Below are 18,915 nucleotides of genomic sequence, written 5' to 3' on the forward strand. Positions count from 1 at the left end.
ACAAGTAAAGATGAATACTATTAGGCCGTAGTACTAAATGACTCATAAAAGGTAATACTAATTATATAAAAACATATGAATATATGAAATAAAAACGAAGGTCAAATTCTGAAACAAAAAAAAAAAATGTTAAAAATAAAAAAAAAAACAAAAGAAAACGTGAGCCAAAATTTGCATTGGACTAAGTTGAGTTAAGTTTCTGTGTGAGTACCCAAAAATTCATATGAAAATTTTGACTTAATGCAACCTTAGCCATAGTAAAGGTGGATAAGACAGTGTGTCTCTCCCTCTTCACCTATTTTGAAATCAGGTGAATTTACATATCAAGTTGGAGTTAGGTTTTAAGGAAATATATCATGCTTTACGGAAAAATGCGATGTCACTTAGTGTTACGGTCTAATAGTATCTTTCTTCACTTGTAAGACTAAGTCCAATAGTTGAGGCTTTTTAGCCCATAAAATTTAGATTCTCATTTAGAAACAGCTTTTATCTACTAATGGTTTGGCTTCAAATTTTAGCCCGAAACTATTAAAGAATGGTTTTAGCCTACTATTTTTGGGTAAGTTTTTTAAAATAAAATTTATGTAGATTCTTCGAATTTATTCTATGAACATTTTAACATAAAATATTTAAATTCCAAAATAATGAAAAATCATTAAACCTACTTCATTCTTACACATATGCACCACATGAAAGAACATAGAAAACCACACAATACCCCATTCTTAAACACAATTACTTAGGTGGTTAGAAAGAAAAAAAAAAGGAAGAACTGTATGACGAAATTGAAATTTGTGTGGATTTTTTTAACAAATACATAGGTATTATTGAGTTTTTGGGTGAATTTTGATTTAAATAATTTTACAAGTTGTTTTAGCCGTTGGATTTAATTTTGGGCCGTTAGATATGTTTTTTCTTTTACCATTAGATTTGCTCATATTCGATCTTAGTCTTTGGATAATTATTATTTTTTAAATGAATTTGGAATTTGGATCCAACGACGTGGGCCGTCCAATAAAAATAATGCAGTTGGTCTTTTTGCAAGTGGTTGAGAGCGTTAGCATCTGAGTCCTGCCATTATCATTTGCTCATTTTTTGGGAGAATTTGCCCCAAAAATAAGTTTTAACCCAAATTTTTTTTAGCCCAATGTTGGAGAAGGTTTTTTTTTTTTTTTTGGGGGGGGGGGGACTCAAATTTTGAGTTATGACTCAACCACTGGAGTTGGTCTAAGTGAGAGGTTTTAAGTTCGAATCTTGAAAATGACGAGTTTGATATCAATTTATTCTTCATCTCAATTATTTAAATATATAGTTGTATAAAAAAAGGGTGAACTGAATATTTTAGGATACGTCACAAACTCAATTGCAAGGTGAGCATTTCTACTAATTAATAAAACACTCATTGTCAACCAAAACCCTATGAAATTACTAGTTTAACCCTCTAATTAAAACATAACATAAATAAGAAATATGGGGTAAATTATCCTATTGTCACCTACATGTAATCCTAACATGTCTCTAATTTAAAAAAAAAAAAAAAACTTCTCACTTGGGTGGGCAAACGGGTAGAGGAACTGCGGGTTGGGGTAGGTACGGGTAGGGTCCTATTTTTTTTGGGAACAAAAAGGCCAGGCCGGGCTGGGCCATGGTTATTTACGGGGCGGGCCAGTTCCTAAACCTTTGAAAAACAGGGCCTCGGACCGACCCGTTTCTAATTATAATCAACGGTCAAGATTGAATGATAATCTATCATCCAATTTGAACTGTTAATTTGTAACCTAGGTTTCCAAATCAGTTTCAGTCTCATAGTCTCACTCTTTCACACAGTCTCGCTCCCACACCCACCTCTCCACCGCCACTCCGTCGACTCTGACGACATCCTAGAAAATGCCCATCACCGCCGCCGCGACCAACACAATGGCACCACCACCACCCATCTAGCCATCCTCTGACCTCGACGACATCCGTTACTTCGCTGGCTACTGTAAGTCTACTGTTAGTGTCTACTTCTCCAAATTTTATTTTTGTTGATGCGGAGGATCTCAGACTGATCAGTAGCATGAATAATAGGATTGATTAGAGAACTGCGTGCATTTTTCAGATTTGGGGTTTATTTTTATTTTATATTTTTTAATTTAATTTAATTTAATTTTTTACCTTCTAGTTTTGATTCAAGTAGTCTCCCTGCGTTTTTCAGACTTATGGCCATTGTTTTGATTTAAGTAGTCTCCTTGCGTTTTGATTTCATGGAAATTCCTCTTCTCAGCTTTTACTCTGTATCCAGATTGTGTAGACGTTTTTTGAGCTTCTGATTCAGTTTTTTTTTATTGATTTATAGTGTAGTCGGATTTATGAACGGTTGTTGGAGCTTCTGATTCAGGTTTTTTGTTTGACTGTTGATTGATTTATATGATTTCAATGTCTTGCTAGTTTTAATCACATGTATTTGCTCATATACGTGAGTAGTAACTTATAATAGGTTGCTAACCATAATGCGGTTTTTATGAACCGCTTTATCTATTATATTATGGAGCTTTTGCTGCAATATGTTTAGATTACTAAATACCTAACTAAGTAGTATCTGTCAATAAATTGGAGACTTGAGTTCTTACTTGACACGGTCGGTAGCATGTTGAATGCTTCAATTGGTATAGGAATGTTTGATATTACAAATAATGTACTTGGCAGATAGCCAATGCTGAATCTCGATATTTCATACTAGAATGCTACTGAAATGCAGGTTGAGGAATTGCCGAATTGGCTTCTCTTGTCGAAGACAATCTTACTTGCAAGCATCTTATTCTCTCAGTGGGAGAGTCCTTGGTAGACTTCCTTCAGAGTGATACCATTACCAGGCATGTAAGACAAACTCCTAAGTGGTATTAGCATTGCCATTTCTTATGAGATTAATTTTAGAGTAAAATATTAAAATTCTATTTTTGCTTACAGATTCAATGAGCATTGTTGTTGGAACTTGGACGTTGGATGTGGTTTTGGATGTTAATTTGGAATTTATTGCGGATGTCATGACTCATGTTTATGTTGTTTTGGATTATTTGATTTTTGGACTTTGGAATTTGGATGTCTTGGACTTTCGGATATTTTGTATGTTCATTTGATTTTAGATGTTGGACGATGTAATATTGTTATTTTGGATGTATTGTTAATCTATGAACTTGAATGTTGGACTTTGTATTTAGATTGGATGTGAATAATGGTGAATTTGTGCAAAATCTGCATACATGCAGTTTGTGACTCTGTGCAGTTTGCAATCAGTTTGCAAATCTGTGCAGTTTGCAATTTGTGCAAATATGTGCACTTGTAGTTTGCAATCTGTGCAAAATTTATTATTATTATTTTTTTCAAAAAAAAAAAAGGGGACCTGTGGACTCGGCCTGTTTCGACTGGGCCGGGTAAGGTTCGGTTCCTATATTAGAAAATATGACACCCCGGCTCGGCCCGACCCGTTTCCTTTGAACCTAGGTCCGGTCCCTTCAAAATTAGGCCCGGCTTGGCCCGTGCCCACCCCTACCACATTCTCTATCACTCTCTTCGTCTCTCCTTCTATTTCAAAAACAAAAATAAAAAATTTTCTCATACACTTTGTGTGTACCCATATGCTAGTATTACTAAATAAAAGATGGGAAATATTATCCTATTGTCCTCAAGCTTCAATGAAATACATAGAAAAGAAATTTCAAAATCCAAATGGCTAATGTCAACTGATAGATGTAGAGGTAAGGCCCCATCACCAAAAAGAAAACAACAACAAAACTTTAAGAAAGCAAATGGAAAGTGGTAAGATTTGTGAAGGTGACCTACTGGGAGCAATCATCAGCAGATCAGCAGATAGCAAGGGAGTTTTCATCCATCAGGATGGGGTTGGCCCATAGGGATTTTACAACTTGCAAATCTTCATCAATCATCATCATGCTCCTGCGGATAAAATAAAATGCCACACATCTTCCTTAAGTTTGTGGCAAGCAAATCATATGCATATCTTTATTTGATTTTATGATTTTTCATTTTTTTATTTAATTCGAATTTGAATGCATAAAATGGAATTATTATAGCTGAGTTGAATAAATTCATATGCTTTTCTTATATTTTATTTGTTTTATTTGTTTTTAATTAATTGTTAAATTTTGCCTAAAGTGCATGCATATGTAAGTGAAAACAAAGCAATCATGCACTTACTAAACTAGCTTAATTTATTTGCCCACACCCACTTGATTGCCCTCTGTTATTTTCCTTCTTTCCCAAGCAAACTAGTAGCTCTGACACCATAATCTCACTCTACATGCATGTCATCTCCCTCTCAAGAAAATAAGACATGCCCTCTCTCACCTAATCCCTCCTCTCCCACCACTAATATAAACCCTCTCTTTTCCTCCAAACTCATACCAGAAATTTGTGTGCAAAATATCAAACACATCCGACCACACTTAAATATGATGATGCAACAGTATCAGCCTCTCTTCTCACTCACACTCCTACTCATCTTCATTTCCCACTCCACCAAAACCCTAGCCCAAGGCCCTGCTGCTGCCCCAGCAATAACCACCCCTGCGGCCGTTCCGGTACCACCGGCAAGCGCCCCGTCACTCACCAGCCCGGTGGTCGTTCCGGCACCACCAGCCGACGCCCCAGCGCCAACAGGACCAACCAACATCAGCAAAATCCTTGAAAAGGCAGGAGGCTTCAACATCTTAATCCGCCTCCTAAAAAGCACCCAAATCGACAAACAGCTCTACAGCCAGCTCAACAACACCAACAGTGAATTGACACTTTTAGCCCCGTCCGACGGCGCCTTCTCAAACCTCGGATCCCTGAACTCCCTCAGCGATGAACAAAAAACCCAGCTCTTGCAATTCCATCTAATCCCAGATTTCATCACTACCCAAAAGTTCCAAACTATAAGCAATCCGGTGAGAACCCAAGCCGGAGACGGTTTGGAGTACCCGCTAAACATCACCACATCAGGCAATGCAGTGAACATTTCAACTGGCCTTGTCAACACTTCAATCTCAGGCACTGTCTATTCTGATGGTCAGCTGGCTATTTACCAAGTTGACAGCGTGCTCCAACCTTACGGTGTTTTTGCTCCCAAGCCTCCCCCGCCAACACCGGCACCAGCACCAGCTCTTGCGGAAGAGAAGCCTAAGAAGAAGCCATCTCATCAAGTCCCTGTTGCTGAAGTGAAGTCTGGTGCTGTGCCTACACTGAATATCCCCAAGATTAATGGTATTGTCTCTATTGGAGTTACATTATTAGCTGCTGCAGCTATGAACTTTTTGTGACGGAATTATTACATTGGTGCCCATTGGAGTTGAATTTGTTTTATACAAGGCGACTCATCGATTCGGATTGAATATGAAGGGTAACGATGGACACGTAAGGTGAGTGGTTTGGAATAATGTTGTGTCCGGTAGACTCATTACCATTGTTATGCATATCAGTTTGTGATCATATATGAGAGCAATACTGTGTAAATAATGAATCTTATGGGGTTCTTGTACGTAATTTGCATGTTCTTTTGTACTCTATTTGTTGATAATGACCTATTATTACAAATATTTACATTTTTCAATAAATGTTATTCCTTTTCAAATTATGATCAATGAGCAATGAGCTCTCATACTAAAAAAGTAATGCTAGATAGACCAATCTTTTAGACCAAATTTACAAATAAAAAAAATTATTGAGCAACTATACTAAAATTGTGTCTGAAATGTATACCAAAAAATAATAACATATATAGGTAAATTAATTTATGAAAGAATAATATATATAGCTATATATATTAAGAAGCTAAAAGAAGAGAAATCAACTATCAATGATTTCCGTCGTTAACAATTACATCATGGAATAACTTGGAAATTCCGGAAGCCATCAAGGTTGACTTTAATCCCACATTGGTTTGACATGCCATGTACTATTCTCATGAAGCATGTAGTTAAACTGATCCAAATAATTAGACGAAGTGGGTACAGTTGGTCATGAACTTTCAAGAAAAGAAAACTACAAAACAATTTAAATATTATAGATGCAAATTTCTTCCTCCTTGATCTTGGACAAAATTACACCTACAAAACAAATAACACATTTGGTCAAGGCCAAGAGCCTCACGCGCCCACGATGAATGGGGAGGGGGGGGGCGAATAACCTCTGATGCCAAAGTTAGAATTTTGAGAGAAAAATGTTTAGGGAATTTTTGAGTGTTTAGCAAGAGTTAAGGCCTAGGTTTTTAGAGGAAATGAGGTTGAATATATAGTGCATGGCCAGTCCCCCTCTTGAAAAAAGGTGGCCGGCCCTTTGGGGTATTTTTGTGTGAAATTGGTGATTTAATGGTAATTAATGGATTAATTAGGAATAAATCCATTAATTAGCCAATTAACTCAATTTATATGGAATGTTTTGAAGGTTATGAAATAATTACCTTGTGGAAAATATAGGATGAGGATGGATGAAATAACTTTGAATTTGTTACTTATTTTGGGCACTTTTGACTTGATTGTGGGATGTTTGTCCACTGCTCGAGCATAGGAATTTCGGTGTTCCTCAAGGGTAATTTTGTCCATTTTGCCCAAAAATCCACGTGTCGCCTCTTGATTATTTTTGGCTCCACAAATATGTTGAAGGAAAATTTAGAGAGAGAGAGAGAGAGAGAGAGAGCTCTTAAGTTGTTAATTGCACATGCCATCTTGTGGCCTTATGTCTTTATTTATACTAATCAAGTTGTTAATTGCACATGCTATCTTGTGGCCTTATGTTTTTATTTATACTAATCAAGTAAGCTTTACTTGCTTTACAAGTAATACACAATCACATTTCTTAACAATCTTAACTGCAACGAAATACATGTTAAGAGTAATTTTCTCCCTAATTTCTTGCATGCATACGATAAATCCACATCGCTAATCATCAACTAGTTTTTATGTTAGTACTTTTCTTTCTGAATATAAAAGTGTCAGGTTTAAATCTTATATCATTTAATAAATAAAATAAAAGATATAAAAGTTGTATGGGTAGGGGTAAAGTACAAAAAACTACCTCAACTATTGGTATCACGACACTTTCATACCTCATCTTTTAAAATTGACAATGTCATACCCCATCTTTAGAATTTGGTCCAATGTTATACCTTTACTTGGCCGTTTACTTTTCAGTTAAATGCTGATGTGGCTTGATTTGGGACCCACTTTCTATTAAAAAATCATTAAAATATTATTAAAAACTAAAAAAAAAATTTAATATTTTTTAAATATTAAAATAAGAATAAAAAGTTATAAAAAAAAAGAAGAAGAAAATAACCCTCAGTTCGTCCCTCTCCTCCCCCTCCCCCCTTCTCTCTCTTCTCCCCATCTTCATCTTCTTCACCCCACCTGCAAACCCCCAAAAAAAAAAAAAAAAAAAAAATTTGAAAACCCATCAACCCCCCTACGGAAGAAGAAGAAGGAGAAGGAGAAGGAGAAGGAGAAGGAGAAGGAGAAGGAGGAAGAAGAAGAAGAAGAAGAGGAGAAAAAGGAGAAGGAGGTAGAAGAAGAAGAGGAAGAAAAGGAGAAGGAGGAAGGAAATTTTTCTTTTTTTTTTTGAAAACCCATCAACCTTCCCTGTGGAAGAAGAAGAAGGAGAAGGAGAAGGAGAAGGAGAAGGATAAGGATAAGGATAAGGATAAGGAGAAGAAGAGGAAAAAAAGGAGAAGGAGGAAGAAATTTTTTTATTTTTTGAAAACCATCAACCGCCCCTGCGGTAGAGGAAGAAGGAGAAAGAGGAAGAAGAAGAATGAGAGGAAAAAAAGGAGGAGGAAGAAAAAAAAATTTTTTTTTTTTGAAAACCCATCAAACCCATCAAACCCCAAATCCACCACTCTTATCCATTCTCCACATCCTCTTCCGCACCCATTCTCCACCGTCTTTGCGCACCCATCTTCCCGCATATGGGATTTGGATTTAAAAATTTTTTTTCCTGGGTTGTAGGAGGGAGAAGAGGGGGTGGGGAGGGGGAAACTGAGTGTGGGTGTGGGGGGAGGACAAATTGGAATTATTAACTTTTTTTTTTTTTGGGGTTTGCAGGTGGGGGAAGAAGATGAAGATGGGGAGAAGAGAGAGGAGGGGGGAGGGGAGGGACGAAATGAGGGTTTTTTTTATATTTTATTTTATTTAAAAACTTATTATTATTATTATTTTAATATTAAATAATATTAAATAATTTTGTTTTAGTTTTTAATAATATGTTAATGATTTTTTAATAGAAAGTGAGTCCCAAATCAAGCCACGTCAGCATTTAACTGAAAAGTAAACGGCTAAGTAACGGAAGGTATAACATTGGACCAAATTTTAAAGATGAGGTATGAAATTGTCAATTTTAAAAGATAAGGTATGAAAGTGTCGTGACACTAATAGTTGAGGTAGTTTTTTGTATTTTACCCTATATTTTAATAATGTTGTTCTCGTCCACAAACCTAACGGAATGACATACTATGCTGTCAAGTGTCGACTAGAATCACAAGAATTATAGTGGCTCGGCGAGAAAAGACCATGTCCACTTAAAAAGTATTAATTGAAGTCTTATCTATAGAGCCAAAAGAATGAGCTACATGGAAGAGGATCCTCTCCAGATCTACTTTGTGGGGATCCCTAATCGTTCATTATATATCGTGCGGCCAATTTTTGTCAGGTATTATTTGTGTTTAATTTTAAATAAAAAAATATCAAATGATTTCTGATCCCACGATACACGATGAATGGTTAAGATGTGAGGATCCTTAGGATCCCCACAATTTGGATGGATAGGATCCAAATCCAAGCTACATACACTATATACAGAGTACAATTTTCTTTTTGATAAACCGCAGAGTCAAGTTCACTCCAACATTGCTATTATGGGAAATGTCTATGATGTGATTTATATTTTTTCAAATACAATATGTCAAAGGGGCATGAAACCAAACTACCGTTAAAGAAGTCATGAAAAACAAGACAAAATAACTTGAATTTAATAATCAAAAGAAAAACTTATAAAAAGGAAGCTGAGAAAGGTTGCGAATAAGTAGCTGCAACACAATGAGGGCATGAATCTCACCAATGAACAATGGAATGGTTAACACTATAATTGGCCTGACAATTAACAACTTGATTACCCTCTGAAATATGAGTACAATCACCAATACAATTAATTAATCTTATCCAATTACTATGGCAACTAGTCATATTAACAGTAAACATAAACATGTACATCAATAAATAGAGAATTTCAGAGTTTTGAACGCGCCTCATGTGCTGAGAACTAAAGATTTCATAAGCTTGTCTTTGAAACTCACATTAGGCTCCAAGTGCAGATCAGCCATGTCACGTTCGGCATCTAAATTCGGTCCATTAATCCCACGAATTCTCTTACCAGATTGGGAAGAATTAGCACCATTAGCTCCAAATTCAATTAGTGAAGAAACTAATTATCCACCCATCCCTAAGGACTTCCCCTTTGCCTGCCCATTAGGCTCCACTGGCTCCACCACTTTCACAGAGAGAAAAGCACGAACAAGTTAGTCTTCAGGGATGGGTGGATAATTAGTTTCTTCATTGATTGAATTTGGAGCTAATGGTGTTGATTCTTCCCGATCTGGTAAGAGAATTCGTGGGATTAATGGACTGAATTTGGATGCCGAACGTGACATGGCTGATCTGCATTTGGAGCCTAATGTGAGTTTCAAAGACAAGCTTATGAAATTAACTTGGCGACTTGACTTGGTTGTTGTCACTGATTTTGAGAATTTCAGAGTTTTGAACGTGCCACACGCGCTGAGAACCAAAGACCTAGAAATGATTTGTTCGTGCTTTTCTCTCTGTGAAAGTGGTGGAGCCATTGGAGCCTGGTGGGTAGGCAAAGGGGAAGTCCTCAGGGATGGGTGGATAATTAGTTTCTTCACTGATTGAATTTGGAGCTAATGGTGCTGATTCTTTCCGATCTGGTAAGAGAATTCGTAGGATTAATGGACCAAATTTGGATGCTAAACGTGACATGGCTGATCTGCACTTGGAGCCTAATGTAAGTTTCAAAGACAAGCTTATGAAATTAACTCGGCGACTTGACTTGGTTGTTGTCACTGATTTTGATTTTGATCCTAATCTCGTTGGCGGGGATGTTTCCTTATCTCGTGAGTTGAAAAGGTCTATCGTTACGTTCTCTGGAAAAGTTGTGACAAAATTTGGTAAGGATTGGTATGATGCTCTGGTCATCAAACTTTTTGGGCAATCGCACACTTATAATTTTTTGTTGAACAGGCTGAGGCAAAATGGCAATTAAAAGGAGGTATGCAGCTTATTGACATTGATCATGATTTTTTTATATTTTTAAATTTTATTTGAAAGAGGATAAGGAGTTTGTTTTAACTGGTGGACCTTGGATAATTGTGGGTTAGTATTTGACGATTCAAAAATGGGGACTAGGATTTGTGCCTGCAACTGAGGTTATTACTCGTATGGCTGTATAGGTTAGGATACTGGGTGTTCCAATTCAGTATTTTAATGTTTAGGCAATGAGGAAGATAGGCAGTGTGTTGGGAAAATTGTTGAAGATTGATGTAAACACCAATTCTCAGTATAGGGGCAAATTTGAGGAAGATAGGTAGTATGTTGGGAAACTTGTTGAAGATTAATGTAAACACCAACTCTCAGTACAGGGACAAATTTGCTAGAATTTGTGTTGAGATTGATGTGACTAAGCCTCTTGAAGCGTTTATTCAAATTAATAACGGATGGTACAATTTGAAGTACGAGGGCATGCTAGAAATTTGTTTAAGATGTGGTCACTATGGGCATAAAAGGGAGAGTTGTCCTTGGAGCGTTGATCCTATGGTGGAAAAGGTTGATGGTGGTGAAAATTGTGGAGCCAAAAATAATCAAGAGGCAACACGTGGATTTTTAGGTGAAGAGGATAAAATTAGCCTCGAGACACACCGGGTTTCCTACACGCAAGCAGTGGAGAATCATACATCAACCGAGTCAAGAGTGCCCAAAATAGGTAACAAGTTCAAGTTTATCTCATCCATCTTTACTCCATATCCTCTACAAGGAAATCATTCTATAACCTTCAAAACCTTCCTTATAAATTAAATTAATTAGGCTAATTAATGGATTAATTCCTAATTAATCCATTAATCACCCATTATACCAATTAATCACCCATTACACACCAAAAATACCCCAAAGGGCCGGCCACATTTTCTCCAAAAGGGACCGGCCATGCTCTATATATTGAACCCCATTTTTTCTCTAAAAAGCTAGTTCCACACTCTTGCAAAACTCCTAAAAACTCTCCAAACACTTTTCTCTCTAAATTCTAACTTTGGCATTGGAGGTTCTTCGGCCAAAGCCCCTTTCATTCATCGTGGGCGCGTGGGGCTCTTGGCCTTGACCTAAGGTGTTAATTGTTTTGTAGGTGCAATTTTGTCCAAGAAGAAGAAGGCGGAAATTTGCATCCACAAATTGGTGCCTTCATTGAGAGTTGAAATTCACATTCGTAGAAGACTCTCGCATAAAAAGGTTTTTCCTCTATTTTCTAGTCCACTTGTATTTTTCGTACATTCTTATTATTATAATTTTTTATTTGCAAAGATTCTTTGATAAAACGAAAAAGAAAAATACAATGGCTAGAAATTTAGAAAACTCTATGAGTGAAAATTCCAATATAAAAGAAATGGGATCGCGGCGATCCACGAGACTAAATGTGATCCTAGGGGGAGCAGCATCACCACCACAAGGTTCCACCATGGGAACCACCATGGTGGCCACCTGCGGCGAGGTCCATGGCACCACTACCACTACCACGGCCCGAGCCGTGCCACTAAAGCAAGCCTAAGCCATGCCACTAAAGCAAGCCTAAGCCATGCGATCCAAGGCTCATGGCACCAAGGCCATAACCCAAGCCATGTCACTCCAAGCCCTAGCCTCGCACCCACGTGTGCCACACGCCGAGCAACCCACTCCCGTGGCCCAACCTGCTCCTACCGAGCAGCTTGCTCTAGTGGCCCAACCTGCTCCTGCTAAGCAGTCTGCTCTCGTGGCCCAACCTGCTCCCGTGGTCCAACCTGCTCTTACCGAGCAGCCTGCTTCCGTGGCCTAGCTTGCTCCCACAGCCTAGTCTGCTCCGGTGGCCTTCCAAGCAGCCCAAATCGGTCCAAGACTAGTTCAACCGTCCCGGCTCCAAATTTCCGGACCGATGATCAAACCGGGAGCATTTTCACCATATTTTCCTGCAGATTTGACATTTTCCAACTCAAACCTCGCGCCCGGAGTCTACCACATTTCCATTGCTCAAGGAGAAACATTCCTTCCAAGCTTTTCCAATCCAAATGGCGAACAACACTTGTCCTGACAAGTCATAGAGTTGACGAGCACCCTAGTACATCAGATGACCTTGGTGAACCAGCTCTTGCAGCGCACGAAGATGCAACGTGTTCCAAACGAGGTATCCCGAAAAAAGACAAGGGCAGACAAAGAACCTCTTCAGCAGCGTCTCGACAAACAGACACTTAACCTGCCACGAACCGAGTATTTGGGCAGAGTACACTCCTGATTGGGTCCCTGAGATAGTGTATACTACCGTCTTAGTGCGTGGAGGAGAATGCACTCTCGACTAGGCCCACGGACGAGTATACACTCTTGGTTGGGGCCACACTCCGATAATCAAACATGAGCAGCCTTCTAAGCGAAGTGTTCATTCGCAGCTAGGCCCGCAAGGAGCATCATCCATATCACATCGGAATAGGCAGCATGACGGGTGGAAAGAAGCAGTCACTCGATCCGGCTCAGGTTTAACCAGCAACCTGCGAAATCCCTCGTCTGCTAGGAATCCACTAAATACACCGCTGCTGAGACATAAACGAACCGAGCACGTAGAAGAGCAGCCTAAACCAGCAGGTCAAGACTAGGGTAGCCGAGAGCTCTGCCACTCCTAACAAAGGCAAATTCAGGAAAAAGTAGAAAGGCTCTTGACCGAGTGATTGCGTAATTTCCCGCGCAACGAAGCTATTGATAAGGTGGTCCGATAAAACATGACCAACATGAGTGATTCATCTTTTAATGACAATATCGAGCAGACGGGACTACCCCATATAGATTGCTGGATATAAACACTACTTCTGTTCTGACAAATGTAGCAACTTAGACTAATGGCACGCCGGGGGTAGACAAGTACTAGAAAGACACACCAGCCCAACTACCAAGAACCGGGGGCAGGCTAAGAATTATTTCGGTTGTCCCAGCAGTCCAGCTTTCTTCAGTTGCACTCACGACAATGATTTCCATGCTCTCCAGCGCGAGAGGATAAACTAATTGCTTTCCAGTGCGAGATGGTAAACCAATTCCCCGACACCCATATGGGTCTGCTCTTTAGTGCGAGATGATAAGCTAATTGCTCTCCAGTGCGAGATGGTAAACTAATTTCCCGACACCCATATGGGTCTGCTATATAGTGCAAGAGGATAAACTAATTACTCTCCAGTGCGAGAGGGTAAACCAATTCCTTGACACCCATATGGGTCTGCTATCTAATGCGAGAGGATAAACTAATTGTTCTTTAATGCGATAGGGTAAACTAATTCCCTGAAACCCATATGGGTTTACTCTCCAGTACGAGAAGACAAATTAATTGATCTCTAGTGCGAGAGGGTAAACCAATTCCCTAACACCTATATAGGTCTGCTCTCAAGTGCGAGATGATAAACTAATTGCTCTCCAGTGCGAGAGGGTAAACTAATTGCTCTTCAGTGCGAGATGGTAAACTAAATCCCTGACACCTATCTGGGTAAGCTCTCCAGTGCGAAAATGCCACATAGCTTAAAAGATCGAATGCTTGAAGATCAACTAGGCAAATGGTTAGGGGGCAACAGCCACTTTTGCACTTAATAGTTCACTCATCCGATACTTCATCTTTAGCAGCTTCAATTTTGGCAGCTTTATCCTTGACTGCTCTATCTACGGCAGCTGAGAAATCTAACTCAAGCAGTTTCCTTATTTTTGGCAAGCAGCTCAGACATGGCAGCCCAAACCGTTGCCCATGCCACGCCACTTCCTCGGCCTATACTGAGCCAATCCTTGGCTTTAATCAAGCCGAACAGCACAAGCAATGACCCCTGCCACACCACCTCATTGGCCCATGACAAGCAGACTCCTGGCCCCTGACAGCCGACGTGCCGCACCACCCCGACGGTTGCCCTGTGGCAGCATTTCCCAAGAAGAAGAGAAGGAGAATTAAGTTTTCCTTACATCGGTGCAGCGCAGAGAAGACGAAGAAAGCAACAAAAGACGATCCTTTACACGAGCAAGTGTAGAAGATTGCTAGGGGAAGGGGAACAAATATCCTCTAAGCTTTCTCTCTTTTGTAGGGTAGAATAAATCGCTCTCCAAAGTTGATTTAACAACCTACTTAAGGTGGACTTAAATAGGCTTTGAGAGAAATTTATTTCCTTTTCCTTTAGAAGGATCTAATTTCATATTAAAGAGGGCATCTACATCAAAATAAGAAGCAGTCCTAGAGCAAGAAATTCTCTACACCTGTTGCCCTTTCCTACGAGCAGCCCAGCAGGTGTGGGGGCATTTATGGAGCCAAAAATAATCAAGAGGCGACACGTGGATTTTTAGGTGAAGAGGATAAAATTAGCCTCGAGACACACCGGGTTTCCTACACGTAAACAGTGGACAATCATCCATCAACTGAGTCAAGAGTGCCCAAAATAGGTAACAAGTTCAAATTTATCTCATCCATCTTTACTCTATATCTTCTAAAAGGAAATCATTCCATAACCTTCAAAACCTTCCTTATAAATTAAATTAATTAGGCTAATTAATGGAATAATTCCTAATTAATCCATTAATCACCCAATTAATCACCCATTATACTAATTAATCATTCATTACACAAATTATCACCCATTACACACCAAAAATACCCCAAAGGGCAGGCCACCTTCTCTCCAAAGGGGACCGGCCATGCTCTATATATCGAACCCCATTTTTTCTCTAAAAAGCTAGTTCCACACTCTTGCAAAACTCCCAAAAACTCTCCAAACATTTTTCTCTCTAAATTCTAATTTTGGCATCGGAGGTTATTCGGCCAAAGCCCCCATTCATCATAGGCGCGTGAGGCTTTTGGCCTTGACCTAAGGTGTTAATTGTTTTGTAGGTGCAATTTTGTCCAAGAAGAAGAAGGCGGAAATTTGCATCCACAAAAATGAGAGTAATATTATGAATATGGATGAGCCTATAGTAAAGTCTACTCAAAGTAGCGATGGCGTTTCTACTATTTATGGTACATGGATGCAAGTTAAGCCTAGAGGTAGACCTCGGAAAATAAATAATGGACAGGGAGGTGTGGATGTTTCGTTTAATGAGCAGAGGTCAAGGTTCAGTGCGCTTAAAGGGGAAGATAAAAGTCTGAATAAGGGCAATGTGGGAAGTGGCACAAATGGTGAGAAGGGTGAAGGTTCTATTGAAAGGAAAATTTTGGTGGCTAGAAAGAAGAAGGAAACTGGTGATCAGGATGCACTTGTTGATATCTCTAACTTTGGTGGAAAGGCAAATGCTTCTTCATGACTGAACACTGATAATTTGGGGTAGCTAAGACAACCTTTGGTGAGAAGGTTAAGTTCTAGTTCGGTTAGTAATGTTGAGGCTCAGCCGTTCAAATTTAATTTTAATGCCTTCAAGACTGATATGTACTATGGTTCAAATATGTTGAAGGGAACATGTATTTTTGGTCACCAACCATCCAATGTAAGTGGCAGCGGTGTTGAGTTAGATGCGTGTGATCTGGATCCAGGTGAAGATATGATGAATATTGATCATGCTATTCCAGGTTCAATTATTCAGCGATCTCGTTTAATTGAGGATTTTTGTTCAACTAAGTCTGATGAGATGTATGCCTCCCATGTGGAGGCAACCCTTATGGGTTGCTAGGCTTTATGCCTTGGTTTTATTTATCTCCTCCATCTTTATGATGAATATTGTAGTATGGAACGCTAGAGGTGCTGGTTGCACCAAGTTTAAAGATAATATTACAGAATTAATTAATATTCACCAAATGGAGATTTAATTTGGTTATTTGCGAGCCCATGATTAGTGGTAAGAAAGCTATTTCAGTAGTGAAATCCCTTGGTTTTCCATGCTTTGAGATTGTGGATACTGTTGGCTTCTTTAATGGTTTGTGGATGTTGTGGAAAGATTCTAGATTAAAGGTGGAAGTTATCGGTACCATTGACCAAGCTATTTCCATTGTTGTGAGAGGTGTTGGTCAGAACCATTGAATTTTCACTGCTGTCTATGTAAAACTTTAAGAACTGAGATTCTTTCACTGTGATTGCATACCCATTCAACTGTGGGATGCTTGTATTTATAAGAACTTCACGATTATATCTAAGGATTTGAAATCCCTATTTACAAGAAAGTTTGAAAAACAAACAAAACAAATCAGATAATCACATATTACATATTTGAAATCATATCCTACAAACAAGGAAACCTAATCAAGTAACACTTTCAAACAAAACTAAACTCCTCAGATAACAATGGACTCCTCAAAGCACGATGGTTGAAATTGCATGTGGACCTCGTCTAACAGCCCCTCGCAAGCTAACAGAGGGAGAAACCAGTAGAAGCTTGAAGACAAGAAACTTAAAACGGGACGAAGAGAGTCCTTTAGTGAAAATATCAGCAAGTTGGTCCTGGGAACACACATAACTAACCAGTAGTTGACCATGAACAACCTTTTCACGAAAGTAATGGTAATCGACCTCCAAGTGCTTAGTCCGCGAGTGAAAAACCGGATTTGATGCAAGAGCAATCGATGAGATATTGTCGCACCAAATGGTAAGTTGAACAAGATGCATATGAAGATCTCTATAAAGAGACCTTAACCAAGATAACTTAGCAGCAGTATAAGCTAATTGCCTATACTTCGCCTGTGCACTTGATCGAGATACCGTCTTCTGCTTTTTTGAACTCCAAGATATAAGGTTTGAACCCAAGTAAAAACAAAAACCACCTGTGGAGTGACGAATGTCTGGGTTGCCAGCATAATCGGCATTTGAAAAAGCTGTCAACCTGACAATTCTTGGTTTATACAATAATCCATGATCATAAGTAGACTTCAAGTACCGAAAGATCCGCTTGATTGCCATCCAGTGCATGTTCTTTGGCGAGTGCATAAACTGGCACACTTGATTCGCAACATAGGACAAATCAGGTCGAGTGATCGTGAGGTATTGGAGCGCCCCAACAACACTATGATACAGCGTATGATCATCACAAGGATCACCAACATAAGCACTTAACTTCTGACCAGACGACACCGGAGTAGAGATAGGTTTTGCTTCTGTGAATTTAGTGCGAGAGAGGACATCAAAGGCATATTTAGATTGGCATAAATGCATGGAATCACCTTCATATTTTAACTCAATACCCAAGAAATAACTCAAGTTTCCCAAATCTTTTATGGAAAACAAACTACCAAGTTTCTGGATCAAATGATCCATTTGACGAGGACCATTCCCTGTGATTAAAATGTCATCTACATAGATTAGGAGAATTAAATAAACACCTCGTTTATTGAACACAAATAAACTATAATCACATGTAGACTCTTTAAACTCGAGTTGAAGCAAATAATTAGAGAAACATTGGAAAGCTCTAGGCCCTTGTTTGGGACCGTAAAGAAAACGTTGCAACTTACAAACATGATTTGAAAACTGTTTGTTTGTGAACCTCGATGGTTGACGCATGTAAACCTGTTCAGTCAAGTAACCATGCAGAAACGCATTCTGAACATCAAGTTGACGTACATGCCACTTCTTTGACACAGCAAGACTCAAGACAAGTCGAATGGTGCTATGTTTTACCACGAGACTAAAAGTCTCAGTGTAATCGACGCCAGCCATCTGGTGATATCCATTTGCTACTAATCAAGCTTTATGACCTTCAATAGTACCATATGCTCGTCATTTAATCTTGAATACCCATTTGTTTGGCAACACGTTCATATTAGGACAATATGGAACTAAACTCTAGGTTCCACACCACTGTAGGGCATTGAATTCCTGCATCATAGCATCCCTCCACTCCTGATGCTTGACTGCCTGACTGAAACACGTAAGCTCAACATGAAATTTGTCAACGGCAACATGCATAACATATTTTGGATTTGGTTTTGAAACCCCTGATTTGGAGTGTGTAGCCATAAAATGACCAGTATCACTAGACACAATGGCTTGCAGAGGTTGAGAATCAATAAAACTTGCTCATTTGATGACGGTGAGGGTGCCAGGGGCAGGTTAGGTGCTAGGGGCAGGTTAGGTTGTAAAGCTGGGACAAGTTAAGAGATAACATTAGTAGGCAATGTGTCAGGTTGAGAAGTAGTGGGGTCATGATAGGATGGTATGGAAGTAGCGAGATTAGAGTTAGGAGATATTTGTTGAGGTGGACAATTCAAAGTAGGACTCTCAGGTGAAGCGGTGGATAATGGGAACGTAAAAAGTAGATCGGGTATAAGATTGTTACCTGGTGATCCGACATTTTCAGAAGAAGATGTCAGCCCCTTAAAAGGGAAGAAATCCTCATCGAATAGAATAGGGTGAGACAAATAAATTCGTCATGTGGACATATCCAAGAACCTATATCCTTGATGGTCTAATGAATACCCAAGAAAAACATATGACTTTGATTTTTGTTGCAATTTATTTTGGGTGTATGGTGTTAACTAAGGAAAACAACGGCAACCAAACACTTTTAACATCTCATACTTTGGTGTTTTTTTAAATATATTTTCAAAATGTGAGATGTTAGACAGAACACTAGTTGGTAACCGGTTGATTAAATAAGTAGCCGTTGAGCAGGCATCAAACCAGAACCTAAGTGGCATGAA

At 39.0% G+C, this 18,915-nt stretch overlaps 2 protein-coding genes and 1 long non-coding RNA gene across 3 annotated transcripts; 2 read left to right on the plus strand and 1 right to left on the minus strand.

Annotated features, from left to right (window-relative positions):
• Nucleotides 1-1,806: 1,806 nt before the first annotated feature.
• Nucleotides 1,807-3,227, plus strand: LOC137716378 (uncharacterized). The gene is made up of 3 exons (XR_011065665.1): nt 1,807-1,995; nt 2,741-2,859; nt 2,950-3,227. It is a non-coding gene; the product is annotated as an uncharacterized lncRNA (long non-coding RNA).
• Nucleotides 3,228-4,432: 1,205 nt separating this feature from the next.
• LOC137714202 (fasciclin-like arabinogalactan protein 12) lies at nt 4,433-5,547 on the plus strand. The gene has a single exon (XM_068453473.1). It carries the CDS (start codon nt 4,452-4,454, stop codon nt 5,298-5,300), a length of 849 nt encoding a protein of 282 aa, XP_068309574.1. The 5' UTR covers nt 4,433-4,451; the 3' UTR covers nt 5,301-5,547.
• A 10,681-nt stretch (nt 5,548-16,228) lies between these two features.
• On the minus strand, nt 16,229-17,932 carry LOC137714308 (uncharacterized mitochondrial protein AtMg00810-like). The gene is made up of 3 exons (XM_068453549.1): nt 17,728-17,932; nt 16,742-17,547; nt 16,229-16,429 (listed from the first exon to the last, which is right to left on the minus strand). Exons 1-3 carry the CDS (start codon nt 17,930-17,932, stop codon nt 16,229-16,231), a joined length of 1,212 nt encoding a protein of 403 aa, XP_068309650.1.
• Nucleotides 17,933-18,915: the final 983 nt, after the last annotated feature.

The sequence above is a fragment of the Pyrus communis genome, chromosome 14 (assembly GCF_963583255.1).
Source record: "Pyrus communis chromosome 14, drPyrComm1.1, whole genome shotgun sequence".
Taxonomy (NCBI): Eukaryota; Viridiplantae; Streptophyta; class Magnoliopsida; order Rosales; family Rosaceae; genus Pyrus; species Pyrus communis.

Excerpts from the sequence above, each read along its gene's own strand:
- LOC137714202 (XM_068453473.1), top strand. The coding sequence starts at position 4,452 with ATGATGATGCAACAGTATCAGCCTCTCTTCTCACTCACACTCCTACTC.
- LOC137714308 (XM_068453549.1), bottom strand. The coding sequence starts at position 17,932 with ATGGCTGGCGTCGATTACACTGAGACTTTTAGTCTCGTGGTAAAACAT. Across the intron at positions 17,548-17,727 it reads ACAGTTTTCAAATCATGTTT|GGAATGGTCCTCGTCAAATG; the intron begins GTAAGTTGCAAC and ends TTTTAATCACAG. Across the intron at positions 16,430-16,741 it reads TTGTTCATGGTCAACTACTG|GGATTTCAAATCCTTAGATA; the intron begins GTTAGTTATGTG and ends TCTTGTAAATAG.